The 19,002-nt window shown below is 36.9% G+C and overlaps 1 protein-coding gene across 9 annotated transcripts in view; it reads left to right on the top strand.

Moving 5' to 3' along the window:
- Isha (Insulator su(Hw) mRNA adaptor) overlaps positions 1-19,002 on the top strand; it is a 117,207-nt gene that overhangs the window by 74,876 nt on the left and 23,329 nt on the right. For 5 of the 9 annotated variants that reach the window (XM_068363436.1, XM_068363441.1, XM_068363439.1 and 2 more), the window contains exons 5-14: positions 2,467-2,689; positions 3,550-3,772; positions 3,923-4,099; positions 8,386-8,629; positions 10,355-10,510; positions 12,309-12,510; positions 13,652-13,915; positions 16,971-17,186; positions 17,644-17,782; positions 18,234-18,544. In XM_068363436.1, the coding sequence (XP_068219537.1) occupies positions 2,467-2,689; positions 3,550-3,772; positions 3,923-4,099; positions 8,386-8,629; positions 10,355-10,510; positions 12,309-12,510; positions 13,652-13,915; positions 16,971-17,186; positions 17,644-17,782; positions 18,234-18,544 (2,155 nt within the window). The remainder of the gene's footprint in view (positions 1-2,466; positions 2,690-3,549; positions 3,773-3,922; positions 4,100-8,385; positions 8,630-10,354; positions 10,511-12,308; positions 12,511-13,651; positions 13,916-16,970; positions 17,187-17,643; positions 17,783-18,233; positions 18,545-19,002) is intronic. The other 4 variants (XM_068363443.1, XM_068363440.1, XM_068363442.1 and 1 more) reach the window with 3 other exon arrangements.

Raw genomic sequence — 19,002 nt, 5'->3', positions numbered from 1 at the left:
CTTCCGAAGCTGGTGCAAGGCCAATGCAGTTTTCCTCAACCAGTACCACTGTAACCCAGATTGCTGACTTCCTGTTACATCTAAGGAACGTAAAATCCCTATCAGCTCCTACGATCAAGGGTTACAGAAGTATGTTGGCAGCGGTTTTCCGCCACAGAGGCTTGGATCTTTCCTCCAACAAAGATCTACAGGACCTCCTTAGGTCTTTTGAGACCTCAAAGGAACGTCGGTTGTCCACTCCAGGCTGGAATCTAGACGTGGTCCTAAGGTTCCTAATGTCATCAGGATTTGAACCGTTCCAATCAGCCTCTTTTAAGGACCTCACATTAGAAACTCTTTTCCTCGTGTGCTTAGCAACAGGTAAAAGAGTAAGTGAGATCCACGCCTTCAGCAGGAACATAGGTTTCACATCTGAAACGGCTACATGTTCCTTGCGGCTCGTTTTTTTTTGGCTAAAACGAGCTTCCTTCCCGTCCTTGCCCTAAGTCGTTCGAGATCCCAAACCTGTCCAACATGGTGGGGAACGAACTAGAGAGAGTACTTTGCCCTGTTAGAGCTCTTAAGTACTATTTAAGAAGGTCAAAACCATTACGAGGACAATCAGAAGCCTTATGGTGTGCTATCAAGAAGCCTTCTCTACCAATGTCTAAGAACTCAGTTTCTTACTACATCAGGCTTCTGATTAGAGAAGCAAATTCTCATCTGAAGGAAGAAGACCTTGCTTTGCTGAAGGTAAGGACACATGAAGTGAGAGCTGTGGCTACTTCAGTGGCCTTCAAACAGAACCGTTCTCTGCAGAGTGTTATGGATGCAACCTATTGGAGAAGCAAGTCAGTGTTCGCATCATTCTATCTCAAAGATGTCCAGTCTCTTTACGAGTACTGCTACACCCTGGGTCCATTCGTAGCAACGAATGCAGTAGTAGGCGAGGGCTCAGCCACTACATTCCCATAATTCCATAACTTTTTAACCTTTCTCTTGAATACTTTTTATGGGTTGTTCGGTCGGCTAAGAAGCCTTCCACATCCTTGTTGATTTGGCGGGTGGTCAATTCTTTCTTGAGAAGCGCCGAGGTTAAAGGTTGTGATGAGGTCCTTTAGTATGGGTTGCAGCCCTGTATACTTTAGCACCTTTGGGTTGATTCAGCCTCCAAGAGGAACGCTGCGCTCAGTAAGGAAGTCGAACTTAAAAAAGAGACAGAGTAACGGTTCAATTCGACTTCCTTACCAGGTACTTATTATTTCATTGTTATTTGAGATAACTGTTATATGAAATATGGGATACTTAGCTATCCTTTAATCTTGTACACTGGTTTTCACCCACCCCCCTGGGTGTGAATCAGCTACATGATTATCGGGTAAGTTTAATATTGAAAAATGTTATTTTCATTAGTAAAATAAATTTTTGAATATACTTACCCGATAATCATGATTTAATTGACCCTCCCTTCCTCCCCATAGAGAACCAGTGGGACCGAGGAATAATTGAGGAGGTGTCAACAAGAAGTACTTGAGTACCTGGCCACAGGTGGCGCTGGTAAGAACACCCCCTTCTAGTATTGTGATAGCTGGCGTATCCCTCCATAGAATTCTGTCGGGCAACAGAGTTGACAGCTACATGATTATCGGGTAAGTATATTCAAAAATTTATTTTACTAATGAAAATAACATATTTATTTTTTAGTTTAAGATACTAAGTTTTTCAAGTACCATTCATGTTATATTTTGTGGATATTGAGTCCCCTTGTAAGGGTAAAGACCATCTTTAAATATTTTGAAAAAAAGCAACTGTAAAATGATAATAGAAACTTATATCAGTGTCATATCCCATCCCATTATCGTTCCATAGGAGGTTAGGGCCATCGGTGAATGTTACTCGGTGTACTGTAGGCACTAATAAACATCTGTTGCAGGGTCCCTTCTGCCTAAAGTGGCTACTGGCTTTTAGACTTCTACTTGACTTCTCCGTTCCTGCTTCCTCTCTTCAATCTTGTTGCCTACCTCCTATAACTCTCATAGTAGAAATACAGGTATTCCTTCCTGTTACTGCTCGGCACTGACTGGGCTCCCTTGTTAGAGTGTGGGCCTATTTGGTTAGAATACCATAAATACAGTATCTAAACAAGGTACAGTATGTTGGTAGTGCTGTCATTGCACCTCATTTTCACTAAAGGGTCGTATCATTGACCTTTCCATCCTTAGCTACACCCACTTTCAAGCCGTTTACTTGACCTTCATTTCTACTACCTTACTTCCCCCTTGCCATCCAACCTCTTATATTCACCTTCATAGTACGACACTGCAATTCTCCCCTGGTTTCACCTCAGCCATATCCATCATGCAAATAGGTTTTTGATCTATTGTTCGCCTGGGGTTTAATGGTTGGTCCATTTTAATCCATGATGTTGAAGCTGTGACAGTAAGTTATACTCTTAAGTGATGGTGGTCCCCCCCTTTTTTTTCACAGCCTGTACCTGTTACAAGTGTTTCTAATCAGGTAATGACTGCAGCTGTCACGAATCTGGATCCTGGATTGATTCAGCAGATCCAGCAAATACTTATGAAGCAGCCTCCGCAGGATGACGGGGCGGGCATGGCCGCCGCTGCGGCGGCAGCAGCGGCAGCCAGCATGGTTCCTCCAGTACCAGAAGAAGTGAAGACTCAAGTCATTCCAGGAATCACACCCACAGGTTAGATGGTTTTCCTTCAAATAGTTTCCCAATTAAGAATTATATTTTTTCATGTTGTAAAGTTTATTATATTAGTATGACATATCTCTTTTGACTACTTTTTTTAGAATGATTTATTGTTAATTTGTTCTCTTCAGTTATTTATTTCCTTATTTCCTTTCCTCACTGGGCTATTTTTCCCTATTGGAGCCCCTGGGCTTATAGCATCTTGCTTTTCCAATTAGGGTTGTAGTTTGGATAGTAATAATAATAATAATAATATCATGTAAAAAAGTAAATTATTTTGAAATCTTCCTCTAACTCTCTAGCGGTAGTATCTCAACGGCTGGCTGGCGCCCTGGCCAACCTACTTGACTTTTGCAGAGTTTTTAGAAGTAAACTTTAGTCTTGATCTTTAATGGGATTTGTTTAGAAATTAAGTGATTGGTGATTACCAGGAATTCTGAGAAATGACTAAAGTTGCATTAACCTAACACAGATTTTGATTTAGTTACCGGGGGAAGGACTTAAGGTTAGATTCATAAAGTGGTAGTACAGCTATTTGTCTTCGAGAACTGAAAAGTACTGTGCAATATGTTATATCATTAGCTAGTTAGTTGCAATTAACCATAGAGGACATGGTAGATCCTAGACAGGGAGGCCTTTTGCAAGGCAAGAGAATGGAAAATGTTTATTTTGTGGTTAGATGATGACGCAGCTTTGAGTTGAAGGAATAGAAACATCAGGTTGTATTGAAATAATTTTTATTAAAATTCTTTTTTTTAACATTAATGTATCTTACGTAGCCAGTGGCAGGCAGATGTTAAGGATGCTTTAACTAAGTGTTGATTTTGGTTTAACTCTTAATTTTCATTTTACAGGTGACTATGATGGAAGGTCGTTGCCTTTCCTGCCTGTAGATACCTCCCAGCCACCTCCAGGTTATCTTCCCCAGGGGCCATTCATGGGTGCCATACCCCCAGCTCCCATGGCTGTTCCTCCTCCAAGTATAGAATATGCAAATGTGCATCTCCCTCCAGAGAAGCCTAAAAGTCCCCTTGAAGATGGAGAACATTCTGAGGACAGTGATGATGTGAAGGAAGTGTAAGTGTTCTATATTTTCTTTGAAGTCATTAGCCTTAGAGCTCATAAGATTCCGTCTCTTTTCTTTTGAATTTTTGGCACATTCGCTATACTATAGTTATATCTATTTGAAGAGTTTTGAAGTAAACTGTAATCTCCTTCTTTCCACAGGATTCATGAAGACCGTGATATGAACAGACACAGAAGTCGATCTCGGTCAAGGAGTCGTTCCAGGAGAAAGCGAAGGACAAGTAGATCGCGGTCTCGTTCCAGATCAAAATCAAGACACAGAAGATCCAGATCTAGGTCAAGGGGGCGCAGGTCAAGTTCTAGGTCAAGGAGGAGGAGGTCAGCTGTTATGGGCTTGTCTTGTCTGCATGCTTTTGTGTTATATGTTGTGTTAATCTTTTTCTAAAATGAATCTTCTGTCAGTGTTGAATTGAGTTAGAATTTTGGTCAAACAAATTACTGAAAATTTTACTCACCCAAATGTTCAGTTAAGATTAAATGACTCATTGATGATTAGCTATTTAAAACAAGCAAAGCAGTAGATGAAATTAGTTTCTTAGCAAAGTTTTATATCTTCTGTTAATTGTAACATCTTGGGATAACATGAAACTGTTTTGCTCACTTCTGTGTAGGTCTTAGACCTGAATGACAGTTTATAGCTGAAGATTATATGAAAACTTACAAGAGTATTCAAATGGGCATTAAATTCAAATGAAGCAGTCTCTGAAGTGGCATATTTATGCCAGTGCTGCAAGTCATGTTTATTGTCGCAGCTGTGTAGGAAGGAGTTTTGTCAAATTTTCTCCTGTTAACTTCATTCACCATCCATTAACCTGTCACGTTTACCCCCACCATGGGCACGGATTGTTTTGAATGTGAAAGTTATCAGATGGGAACTTTGTAGATTGTAAAGTAACAGAGGTTGAAAACAGTTAGCTACCTTTAAATTGACAATGATCTTGTAAATGTTTATGGTCCATAAAAGATACAAGTGGCGTATCAACTATCAAATTATTTTATCAGAAATATTATAGTCATTAGCCATTGTTCCCCATTTGAGCTTACCTATAAATCTAAATGTAATCAATTCCCCGCCATTGGAAATTCTATGAACGTGTCTCCTCATATATATAATTTACAGAAAAATTATGCATAAGTCCCAGAACATCATAAAGATTATTCCTTAGAGCATGACTAGAAAACATTTCACATCTACTATTTTTAATTTAGTATTCAGGTGTTAATATATGCATATAGATACTATTCCAAAACTGTCATTGAACTATTTTCCTTAGAACTTGCCAGACTTTAGTTATGATTCATTTCTCCACAATGAAGATGGGTATGTGCACGTACGTTAGTAGGATATATCATCATCATTGTCATAAGTTTGTGTATATCAGCTGTTTCTTTTGTGGGGTTGGATGTGAATGAAACAAGTTTTCTCTATTATCATGAGACCTAGGTCTTCATCTCTACTCTTTTCCCCCTTAGTTTCTTTGGCCTCAGTACAGGTCTTCGTCCAGTTTCTTCCCAATTTACTGCTTTATTTTTAAAAATTTTTCACCTCTTCTCTGTGTATGTCCAAGCCATCCTAACTTTGAAGATTCCTGTCTTCACCCCAGCTACCTGACCCTACATTTAGGCCACTCCCTCCTTTGCATTAAGGTTTTACTGTGCTATGACCTGAATTTTGACATCATATAGTCATACCTTTTCAAAACCTTAAATTTTTTTCAATAACCATGTTTCTGCTGCATAAAGTATGAAAAATGTGTGTTCTCTCTTTATTATTAGAGTGTTTTCTTTGTCTGTAGTTGGCCTTTCATTTCATCAACGCAACGGCTTCTGTATTTCTTTATGCATTATCAATACCTACTTAGTTTTATTGTGTCCCCAAGTTAACAGAAAAGTTGACTATCAAGATCTGCCCATCTTTTACATATCTTGTCTCAAGTGAAATAGCTCAAGTTCTTGCATGTTTTGTAATCGTCATTCTGTTACATTTGGTACGAAGTTTACCGCCATTTCCTGTCTGTGTGCTGCTTTCGCTGCCTTTCTAGTCGCTATAAGCTTTTTTTTGCTTTTGCTGATCTTCAGTGCCCTCCTTGCCATTCTGCTTTCCCAACCTTTAAAAGTCTCATCACCTTCCTCAGATTCGTCCTTTAGGTAATGAACATTTCAACATAATTGAAAGGGGAGTGGCTTATGAACTGATCCATGCTCTTAACTTTGTTGGATGTAGAAGAGTTGAAGTTTTGTCACCTTATTTTATTTAGTTTTGCCTATCTCTATAAAAATGAATTCAGGTATTTACAACGGAGTCCTGCAGGTTATGTCCTTGTTCAATTTGGAAGTTTTGCATATTAAGGTGTGACCAGGATTACTATGTAGGAATTTGGGAGCTATCATAATTGGAACATAAATATGATAAATGATGAGGAACAGTTAATTAAAAAATCAATAGTTGGGGAAATAATTGGATGGAGACTCGTATGCTGGTTGGCAAAATCAGAAAAAAAAAAAAGAAGAATGTACACTACACGGAAATTAAGGTTAAAGCCCACGTAAACTGAGTAGAAAAAACTTGGTAGTGTTATTGGACTATTGCTTTTCATACTATAGTTTATATGCATGAAATGTTGTTTAGCTGAGAAAACTAGCTTGTTCCATATGTGGATGATGCTATTCTCTTTGCAACAAAGCCATCTTTTGGATATAGACCATTGGTTACTGAACCCCTTAATAGAGATCTAGCAGAAATTAGTACATGTTGCAAATTTTGGGAAATGAATTAAAAACCTAGCAAAACTCAAAGTATGATTGTAAGCAGGTCAAGGAAAGTTGCTCCTCAACATCCAGTTCTTTGCATTGACAATATTTCTTTAACAAAGATTTTTTTTTTTTTTTGTGATTCTTCGATTACACAAAAACTGTTTTGAGTATTGTTCTTCATGATCTCCATATGCTAACTCATCTTGATTTGTGGGACAAAATCTTAGTCTATTAAATTCCTTATCCCTAATCTTGATATTAATATTTGTCACATTCGTTCATTTAGCTCTTAATGCATATTGCACAAGACTTTTCATAATTCTGACCACTCTTTGCATTCAAATCTTCCCTAGACTCAGCCATCCTGTACATAATACTAGCAATGCAAGTGATTTTAACAGTCTTGCTTTCTCCATTATAAGGCTCAATACTTTACAGTATTCTAGAAGTTTTATTCCAGCCATGAAAAGATTGCAGAATGATCTTCCTAAACTTAGGAAGTTCAAATTTGTTGCAAATGCTTTTCTGTTGAACGGGTTGACATAAGTCTTATTGCATAGTTTTCGAATGACTAATGTATTTTAATAGTTATTCTTCTTCTTTGTCTGCATCTTTCCCCACTTTATGTGGGATGGATGTTTCTGGCCAGCAGTCTCCATCTACCTCTGTCCACACTTCATTATATATATGCCCCAGCATTAATTCTAATCTCACAATCTCCACTGGCCATAGTTGTTTTGGCTAATTTTTCATGGCCGGATGCCTTTCCTGCCGCCAACCCTCCCCATTTACCCGGGCTTGGGACCGGCACCAAGTTGAGGCTGGCTTGTCCCCCTCAGTGGCTGGGTTATTTTAACATAGTTATTGATCTTTATATATTTGATATTCTTTTATTTTAGATGTATAGTTTCTTCATTATAGTATTTGTTTGGTGCCTTTTCTCACCGGGCTACTTTGTTGGAGCTGTTAGGGTTGTAGTAGACTCCTGCTTTTCCTACTAAGTTGTAGCTTTGTTAGTTATAATGATGATGATAACTCCATAGGGAAAAAAGCTGATGTAAAAATGTTGTTGATGATGGTAATTATAAGAACATTCTTCTGTCAAGCTCTCTTTAGTGTTAAGGTTTTAGCTCTATAGTCTTGGTAAATTATCTTTATATGATGAAAGCTGATGGTTACAGGAAATAGTTTCTTTAGCAATCCAAATTACTAGCATTTTTAAAGGGATTATCGAACTTATAATAGTATATGATATTACAAGAAATTTAGAATGGAAAGTATTTTGCTTGACAAAAGAGGTAAAAAAGAAATGAATATTTAGTACACAAGGAATTTCTTCTTTAGAGTGACTCATGTTTTCTGTCACTGCTAACACTTCTTAATGGTCCCCATGATTGTCCATATATATATATATATATTCCCGGGGATTTAAATATTTCTCTAAATAGATTTCTGTATTTTGCTCATGATCAGTTTTGTAATTTCTATCCGTAATCTTTTTCTCTGGTTTTTGCGTCATTTAGGAATATTTTAGTTCAATATAATTTTTTTGAACACTTCTGTGATTTAGCTTGAAAGGGATTTTTAAAGACAGTAATCTCAGAAATTATCAACATCCTAAACTGAAAAGTAAAAATTCAATGAGTATTGAAATGTGTGTGTTTGGCAAGATGATTCTATGTCCAGAAGGTTAAAGGCTTTGTAAAGTTTTAAAGAGTTCTAATGCTTCTGCTATTTCTACTGAACCTCCAGTTAATATCCTCCTTCTTTGCAATAAGAATTTATATGAATATTTAAGTGCTTTGAAGTAAAATGTGGATAACCGTAGATATTCCTCTCTCTTTATACAGATCTCGGTCTAGAGACAGAGACAGGGACAGAGATCGTGACCGAAGAGACCGCGACCGAGACAGGGATAGTCATAAGGAGCGGAAGAAGGATCGAGAGAAGGAAAAGCTCGATCCTGAGAAGGAACGGGCGAGAGAAAAAGAACGGGAGAAGGAGGAGGAAAGAAGAAAAAGAGGATTGCCTCCTCTCAAACTTGAATTTCTTAGTGTATGTTCAACCACCCTGTGGGTGGGACACTTGTCAAAGGTAAGAAAGTTGATCATTAATTACTACTTTAGCACTGAGTAATACTAGAATTATTTTTTCTATTAAGAAAAACTAATTCAGTGTTAATTTGATCCCGTAACTCAGTAGGTGTTTTTTTTCCTAGTTCCCGATATTTGTAATAATGATGAAAACCACTTAAGATTTTATCTTATTAAATTATACACTTGTAGACTGTTGCATTCAGTTAAACTTTAGGTTGCTTAATTGCTCATCCATATATATCTTAATTTTAATTTGGTGAGGAACAAATACTAATTGTACATATATACCAAGGCACTTACCCCAGTTTTGGGGGGTAGCCGACATCAACAAAAAAACAAAAACAAAAAGGGGACCTCTACTCTCTACGTTCCTCCCAGCCTAACAAGGGACTCAACTGAGTTCAGCTGGTACTGCTAGGGTGTCACAGCCCACCCTCCCACAATATCCACCACAGATGAAGCTTCATAATGCTGAATCCCCTACTGCTGCTACCTCCGCGGTCATCTAAGGCATCGGAGGCAGCAGCAGGGCCTACCGGAACTGCGTCACAATCGCTCGCCATTCATTCCTATTTCTAGCACGCTCTCTTGCCTCGCTCACATCTATCCTCCTATCACCCAGAACTTCCTTCACTCCATCCATCCACCCAAACCTTGGCCCTCCTCTTGTACTTCTCCCATCAACTCTTGCATTCATCACCTTCTTTAGCAGACAGCCATTTTCCATTCTCTCAACATGGCCAAACCACCTCAACACATTCATATCCACTCTAGCTGCTAACTCATTTCTTACACCCGTTCTCACTCTCACCACTTCGTTCCTAACCCTATCTACTCGAGATACACCAGCCATACTCCTTAGACACTTCATCTCAAACACATTCAATTTCTGTCTCTCCATCACTTTCATTCCCCACAACTCCGATCCATACATCACAGTTGGTACAATCACTTTCTCATATAGAACTCTCTTTACATTCATGCCCAACCCTCTATTTTTTACTACTCCCTTAACTGCCCCCAACAATTTGCAACTTTCATTCACTCTCTGACGTACATCTGCTTCCATTCCACCAAATTGTATATGAAATATTAGCATTTAAATATCTCATTTAATTTTTTTTTTCTGTGTCACTGTGGAATTAATGCAATTAAAGATAATACAGTACTGTATTTTCAAATTTTACTGCATATTCCAAAAGAAAATGAAATGATTGATAAATTTTATAACTGATTTATTTATCAAATAATTATTTTAACGCTTGAATTGATTGACTATTTGTATATATGCTTTTTATGTAGTTATGATGAACAAAATTATTTGATAGAAGATTTTGGATATTGAACAGCTCTGCTGCTGAACAAAACTCTTAAGAACATTCAGAAATGTTTTGCAATGGAGATTTGAATCTTACAAGAGACATTTCTTGCAGTTTTGACATCATAATATCTGGCAGAGTGTGTTAGCATTTTTTTTTTTTTGTAAAAGAACAAGGTTAAACAAGTAAAATGCTTCTTCTTCTTCTTCTTCCTCTTCTTCTTCTTCTTCTTCTTCTTCTTCTTCTTCTTCTTCTTCTTCTTAGTTACATTTGTAGTGAAGCAGAAAAAACCATGTATTAAGATGTGGAGGCTTCTAGACTGAATGTACTTTGAAGATGACATTACCAATGTTACTGTTTACAGAAAGTAAAGGACTAATAAGTCTATTTCTCTATTCTTACAGCTTGTCTATCAAGAGGAACTCTCTGATACCTTTGGAGAGTATGGGGATATCGTGTCCATCGATTTAATTCCACCTCGAGGTTGTGCATTTATCTGCATGAACAGACGTCAAGATGCCGCAAGAGCTCTTGTTAAACTAAGGAATCATAAAATGCATGTAAGTTATGTTGTTATTTAGTTTATTAATTTCCGATGTAATAGTTGAGAGCAATGCTTGTTATAAAGTGCTATTTGAATATAAGGGCCTTTTATATCTATCTGACATTTTTAACCCTTTTACCCCCAAAGGACGTACTGGTACGTTTCACAAAAGCCATCCCTTTACCCCCATGGATGTACCGGTACGTCCTTGCAATAAAAATGCTATTAAAAATTTTTTTTTTTCATATTTTTGATAATTTTTTGAGAAAATTCAGGCATTTTCCAAGAGAATGAGACCAATCTGACCTCTCTATGACAAAAATTAAAGCTGTTAGAGCAATTTAAAAAGAATTTACTGCAAAATGTGCTCGGAAAAAAATAACCCCTTGGGGGTTAAGGGTTGGAAATTTCCAAATAGCCTGGGGGTAATAGGGTTAAGTTGCTATTGAATTATCCGGTGAGTTTATACTCATTTTATGGAGACAAGTATGAATTGTTTCAGGGTATCTTGAAAGGTTTTCTTTGATATAGATCATGGGCAACTAGCTGTAGTATAAATCTAACTGTGTATCTGTTAGCTTTTGCAGTAACATATATCTTTTTATAAAATATTGGTTATGTAATTATGATACAGTATTAATATTATTAACGTTTTACGTACTTTATCCTTAGAATTATTAACGTTTTACATACTTTATCCTTAGAATTATTAACGTTTTACGTACTTTATCCTTAGAATTATTAATGTTTTACGTACTTTATCCTTAGAATTATTAACGTTTTACGTACTTTATCCTTAGAATTATTAATGTTTTACGTACTTTATCCTTAGAATTATTAACGTTTTACGTACTTTATCCTTAGAATTATTAACGTTTTACGTACTTTATCCTTAGAATTAACGTTTTACGTACTTTATCCTTAGAATTATTAACGTTTTACGTACTTTATCCTTAGAATTATTAACGTTTTACATACTTTATCCTTAGAATTATTAACGTTTTACGTACTTTATCCTTAGAATTATTAACGTTTTACGTACTTTATCCTTAGAAATTCAAATTATAATATGTGTTTTTATATGTCTCGTAAACATGCTGCCAAATTTTTTTTTTCTCTCATTGCCAATCACAACAAATGAACAAATGTAAGCATTTATACAGCCAGATGATAACTAATGATACTAACAGAAAAACACCACTTGGAAATCAGGTTTGATTTTTATGATTTTAAACTTCTCATAATGGGAAATGTGCGGTAATTATAAAAAATGAAAAATAGTTTTACAGTAAGTACCAGTCTATAATAGAGACTTGACTTCTTTAAACAAATATTTATAGAATTAACTCAGAAAGTAAATTTAATACATACGACAGTGCAACTGTATCATGTGGCATTTTAAATGACAAATTCAGTCCAAGTGTAGAAAATGCCTTACTGAATTTATTATTTCATTAACATTCAAACTTGCGGAATAGATATTTGTTAGAGGCTCGAGGTGAGGGTGGCAGGTTCATCCTTGCCAAGATTCTTGGACATGATGTGTCCTACTATGCAAGTGGTATTTTTAGATTTGTTTCAGAAGCGGGTCTTTTGAAAACTATCTAACTTTTATAATGACTTATTAACATTTATGGTTTTAATTGAATATTCTTTAATTTTTTATATATGTAAACTAAATGATATCGGCGTCAATGACCCTAGATGTCAGGATGCCTGAAAACCCTAAATCAATCAATTAACATTCAGTTATAGGAGATTAACATGAATATACTTTAATCTTGCAGTATTAATGATTTCATTTTCTTGTTCAGAACAAAGCCATCACTCTGGCATGGGCTCCTGGAAAGGGCGTGAAAGGCAAAGAGTTCAAGGACTACTGGGAGGTGGAAGTTGGCTGCTCCTATATCCCTTACCACAAACTGATCACGATGAGTAGTTATGATTTGGACAGTTTAGAGGAAGGCGGCATGATCGACGAAGAAACTGTACCTGAATGGTTGAGAGGTAATCAAAGTATGTTTGGTTTTCTTGGAAGATCACCTTTTTATTGCTTACACTGTAACTCTCCTATCAGTATTCGGGATTTACTATGAAGATGAAATTTTAAAGCGGCTCATGATTGCGAACAGATTGCAGTCATGAAAAGCAATTTTCTTTTTATTCCTATAACTTGATTTATATAGCAGATGGTTTTTGGTGACTCATCCATTTTAAGGTGGTTCTTCTTAATAAATTGAATTGGCAAATGCAAATATCTTTTAAGAGAAAATGTGTGTATTACTTTTACTAATGAACATAATCTAGGTGATATTCTTTATATGTAAAAATATAACTTGAGAATGTTCCCAATAGAATTTTTTCATTACGGAAATTGTGCAATATATACTTGCTGATAGAAGATATATAATCTGGGCATACTAAGTTCTTTTTCTTGAATTCTGAACACCTTTTTTTATGAAGAAAGTGAACAAAATATAAAATAGCATTTGAGAAGAAAATTTTTTTAAAACTCCTCTACATTAATGGGTTATTTTAAATCTAACAGAATTAAGGGAAGAAATTTTAGTTACTATAAGTTTATTGAGTTTTTTCAACATTTTAATGTGACACATTGACAAAACAAATTTATGATATTTTGTGCGATACACTTAAAATCAGCTATTGATGTAGCTCTAAATCCCTGGGTAATATAAAATAGTTCCAGGATTTGGTAAAATCACAGCCGTGTAAGTTTACTAGAAAGAGGAAATTTCAGGAATTTTTTTTTTTTTAAAGACTTGAAATCACAGTGAATTGGGGAAAAATCAAATTTCTGGTAAAGAATTTTTGTTGACATTAAGGACCATACTACGCAGGTCTGGGGGTTGCTGATAGGGTAACACACACTTAAATGTTTGTTGACATTAAGAAACATACTGCGAAGGGGGGCGGGGGATTGCTGATAGGGTACACACTCAAATGTTCGTTGATATTAAAACCATATTGCGTAGGTTTGGGGGTTGCTGATAGGGTAACACACTCTAGAAATGTAACCCAAGTACTTTTAGGTTGTGGGTACAACTTGTCTTAGCTGTTTACTTCAATGTAACATGATGGAAGCCCATATATATATAAAACTGGTAGTGGTTTTAAATTATATCTTTTTTCCTTTCAGGTCGGTATGGCCTTGAAACTGCTCCAGCACCGGGTCCTCCTCCAGGATTTGTGCCTATCGGAGTACCGCCAGGTCACCCTCCAAACAGCAGAGGTCAGGAGGTTGTGGCGCCCTTACCTCCCTTGCCTCCCCCCGTCGAGAAAACACAAGACGTATCCAGAGATGGCTCTGGCATGGGATCTAATGCCCCTGGGTTGCCTCCAAATCCCCAGGGCTTGCCTCCTAACATATTGCCGCCTCCATTTGGCCTTCCAAACATGCCTCGTAAGTTGTCCTTATCTGTTTTTGAGATTCTTGTATGGAAAAGAATGTAGACATAATGCATGTTCACTTTTTCAGTGAAAGGATAATTCTGTTTTTAATAATGTACTTCTTAAAAGTTGTAAAGTTTGGACCTTAAAGTACGCAGACCTCAATTGTACCTACAATTAACTAGCAGTTCATGATAAGAGTTATCCAGTGATAATTAAGAGCAACATTGAACTGTGGTAGCTCTGTTATGTACTCCCATAGAAGTCTTGATTATTTTGGGTTAGATTCATGTGCTGTTACTACAAAAAGGGAAAAGATTCCATAATGTTTTTAAAGAGACAAGATTTTTTTCCCTAATTAGTATGATAACCCCTTATTTCTTTTGGTAAGGTAAGCTGGTGTAAGCACATGGCAAAAAAAAATGAAAAAAAAATCTAAGCTTGAATTCGTTTCATCCTATCCAAAGTGGCATTCTTCATTCCTTCAAATTTTGACATGTCACTGATTTTATCAGTATTTTCATCTTTTTGTTGGATATTTCTTGCTTTGATTATACAGATACATACATACATATACCAAGGCACTTCCCCCAATTTTGGGGGGGGGGGGTAGCCGACATCAACAAAGAAACAAAAACAAAAAGGGGACCTCTACTCTCTACGTTCCTCCCAGCCTAACAAGGGACTCAACCGAGTTTAGCTGGTACTGCTAGGGTGTCACAGCCCACCCTCCCACATTATCCACCACAGATGAAGCTTCATAATGCTGAATCCCCTACTGCTGCTACCTCCGCGGTCATCTAAGGCATCGGAGGCAGCAGCAGGGCCTACCGGAACTGCGTCACAATCGCTCGCCATTCATTCCTATTTCTAGCACGCTCTCTTGCCTCGCTCACATCTATCCTCCTATCACCCAGAGCTTCCTTCACTCCATCCATCCACCCAAACAGATATGTCTCTTAAAGGTATTTTTTTTTTTCTTGAGGATTGACAGCATATTTTAGTGTTCCTCGTATGTTATTTTAGATCCTTCTTTGCTAGTGGTCACCCCTCTTTGTTATAGTTGGTACTAGTCAATGGGAAGCAGGATTTTTGTAGCGTGTAATGTAATACGATTACTAGCGCTAAAGTGTTTGTTATGGTTTTTAATATTGAATTTCTTTTTGGAAAATTTTATTACATTTTTGGGTAAATCTACATTTCCTCAAGGGAAGTAATAAGGTTTAGATTCAATATTTCATATTGTGTTATTAGATGAGAAAGGGTATGACTATCTTTTTAGACTGTCTTTCAATGTTAAGTGTTCTTCGAATTGCTGTATGCTTTTTCATATGGGCTTTATTTTAATATCGATTTAGGCGTATTCGTTATTAGGTGTTCTTTGAGTTATGCACAGTTTTGCAGTGTTATGATTGTTTGCTAATAATTGATGTATGTTTATTCTGAGAAACTTGTCACCCCTAATATTAGCTGCACTTCTCCTGTCACATTAGTATTAGGAGATTATGATATAAGTAGGCTAGTCCTCTGAATATTGTGGAGATTCAGAAATAAGAATATTTTGGTTCTCTGATAATTTTTTGTGGCTACAGGAATGTTTTTATACACAGTATTTTGAATTACTTATTTCCATACTTACCCAAAATTCATTGACGTTCCCTCCTGCCTTTCATCTTATAGTGAATGATTATACGTTCCATGTTCTTTTTGACTTTAAAAGGAATGAGTTATGGCTATCAGGATAGAAGAAGCTGGTTCACTCATTATTGTGTTGCCATATGCCTACGCTAACTGGTCTTACTGTGAAATAGAGGCCCATAATGCTATCTATCTAAATACCAAGGCACTTCTCCCAATTTTGGGGGAGCCTAAATTAAAAAAAAATAAAAAAAAAGGGGGGACCTTTCCTATCTATGCTCCTCCCAGCCTGACCGAGTTCGGCTGGTACTGCTAGGGTGCCACAGCCCACCCTCCCCCGTTATACTGATTAGGGAAAAATTTGTTATTTTTGAAGTAATTGTTGAGTCCTCCTTCTATGAAGTAAATCATTTTTAGCACATGAATCTGTTGTTATATATTTTTGATAAATGAAGCAAAAAATGAAATAAAAAGTATTAAATATACAGTTAAAATTAAATTACTTGACTCAGGCATTTCCATTTAAGCTGATCTCAAGGAAACCCTTTCACCCGACGTGCATAACAGAAAATATAGCTTTTAGTAAGCACATTACGAACTTGAATAGGGCCTACAACCTATCTGCCCAATGCCAAAGAATCTCAAGGTGAGGTCGGGAGCAAGAGAATGCTCGCCAAACGTACGAAAACTGTATCTAAATGTCTACCTTGTAATATTATTATTATTATTATTATTATTATTATTATTATTATTATTACTAGCTAAGCTATAACCCTTGTTGGAAAAGCAAGAAGCTATGAGCCCAGGGGCTCCAACAGGGAAAATTAGCCCAGTGAGGAAAAACTAAAAATACGATATGTACGTAAATAGATTATCTTGTATTATATTCCAGGTTTAGTTCAACTGATGAAAACAAAAGTTACGGGTAAAAGAGCTGGTTATCAAAAGGTCAGAAGCAAGTATAAACTGCTAACTGGATTGGAAGGGAAAACTCATTCCCATCCCTCTATTTTATATCACTATAATCATTTTGTTATTGTTTCCTTTATAAACTGAACTATGGCTAGGATCTTCCTCCCTCCCTCCCTCCCTCCCTCCCCCTCCTCCTCCTCCTCCTCCTCCTCCTCCTCCGCCGCCATTGTGTACTAATGAACTTATAATCAGTAAGATAAATGAAAATTACGAAAAAGTTAAATCAACAAAAGTTGCGTTTAAACTGGCTTAGTGGTCGTTGTCTTTGTCCATGCAGGTTCCTCAAGTTCTACCTTGAAATTTTAATTCAGTATCGGGGGCAGAAATGTTTGAAAATTTTATTCGAGTTCTGGTGCGTTTGATATCCAAGGTATTGATGTATAGGAAATTTTGTATCTATAGATACTGATGAACAATGTCTTATAGTTATAGTATTTTATTTTTCTCTTCTACTTCAGCTCCTCAGGTCGGCCCGGGTCCAGGTCCTGGTCCAATGCCCCCTTTGCCGCAGGGGCTGATGCCTCCAAACTTACCCCCGTTAGGAGTTCCTCCACCTCTTGGCCTTCCTCCTTTAGGTGTTCATCCTCCTGTTTCATCGATATTAGGGCAGCCACTAATAGGTGCAATGCCTCCGTCTGTTAGTATGGCGCCGAATGTGCAGAGCCGCCCCATGAGTAAGTCTTGTGTTTTTATATTTTTTCCCTCTTCCAGTGTCATACTCTACTGTATATACAGTATTTTAGTGTAGTTTACTGTTTTCATTTTTTTGCTGTACCTCATATTAACCCTTTTACCCCAAGGCTATTTGGAAATTTCCAACCCTGAATCCCCAGGGGGTTATTTTTTTCCCAGCACATTTTGCAGTATATTTTTTTTAAATTGCTCTAACAGCCTTAATTTTTGTCATAGAGAGGTCAGGTTGGTCTCATTCTCTTGGAAAATGCCTGAATTTTCTCAAAAAGTTATCAAAAATATGAAAAAAAAAAATTTTATAGCATTTTTTTGCAAGGACGTACCGGTACGTCCATAGGGGTAAAGGGATGGCTTTTGTGAAACGTACCAGTACGTCCTTTGGGGGTAAAAGGGTTAATACTCTACTGTGATTTAATATCTGTCTTTATAATTACACAGTGCCTCCTGGAAGCAACATGCAGAATTCTGCGCCTCCGATAACAACAATGGCCAATAATGCCGCTCTTATGAACAGCAATTCACATGACTCAAATGACATGGATATAGAAATGGAAGATGTGGATAAAAGTGTTCATGGGTGAGTAGTGATTGTATCTGTGTGCTGGAACTTCTGATAGAATTATTCACATCTCTATTAAGCCTGAAATAATATCATGGAAGTGCAGTAGTTAAACAAGACAGGAATAAGAATTGGAATTTGTAGCCTAAGAGGTTTAAGGGAAATGTGGCCAAGTGAAAAGCAATTAATGGAAAGGGAACTTTACGGCCTTCTCAAGTCAAGGCAGGTCTGTTCTTTGTTTCATTCTGCTTATGAATTCATAAAGATTAACTTTAAACAAATATTTTTGAAAATAGGAAAATGTTTAGAATTAACTGCTTTTTTCAATCACTCATATGCATATCAAGTCATCCTACGATTCTTATTATAATTCAGAATTTTTTCACAAATCCATTTTTATCCTCTTACGTTGAATTATGTTTTTTTCCCTTATGTTCTATACTAAAGATATTTTCTCACTTTCTTTCAGCAAAGAAAATGGAATTTCTTCGAAAGACAAGGATGACGAGAGAAGGGAAAGGCCTTCTCGATTCGACAGACCAGGCGCGAGGTCTCCGTCGGTTCATGAAAAAATGGTTGAAAGACTCAAGAACATTGCTTCTGGTGGTGACATGGGCTCCCGCGATAGATATGACCGGGATAGAGATAGAAGAGACAGAGATCGAGATAGAGACAGAAGTCGCAGTGATCACGACAGAGACAGCCGAGACCGGGATAGAGACAGAGACCGAGATAGAGAAAGGGACCGGGAGAGAGAGCGAGAAGAGTCCAGAGGAAGAGGTAGGGTAGTTGTTGAATTCAATTTTGAATACGTAGTCATACATTAAATTTTTTTTCTTAATGAAGTTTCCTATTAGGGAGTTAATGCCATCAGTGAACTTCACGCATACTGCTGACGTTTCTTATGGGTCTTTGTAGTGTTGCTTCAGCCCCTAGCTGCACATGCTTTCTATCCTTCTACCTTATCTCCATTCTGTTTACTTTTTTTCCCATCTTGTTATTCAACCTATTCCAATTGTTACTTCAGTGTGTGGCTGAAGGGTTTTCCTAGTTGTACCTTGGCTCTGAATGGCCTCATGGGTCCCAGCACTGGCTATGTAGCCCAAATGCATAAACAATCTAATCCAATCTCTCATGAAATATTGATATTCATTTAGTATTATGATCAGAAAGCAATGAAAATGCCAGTAGATTTTGTACTGGAACACATTCTCATCTATTTTTATTTAGAGATTTGT

This window comes from Palaemon carinicauda, chromosome 40, assembly GCF_036898095.1.
Source record: "Palaemon carinicauda isolate YSFRI2023 chromosome 40, ASM3689809v2, whole genome shotgun sequence".
Classification (NCBI taxonomy): domain Eukaryota; kingdom Metazoa; phylum Arthropoda; class Malacostraca; order Decapoda; family Palaemonidae; genus Palaemon; species Palaemon carinicauda.
The sequence above is the reverse complement of the archived record's forward strand: the minus strand, read 5'-3'. Positions and strand labels throughout refer to the sequence as shown.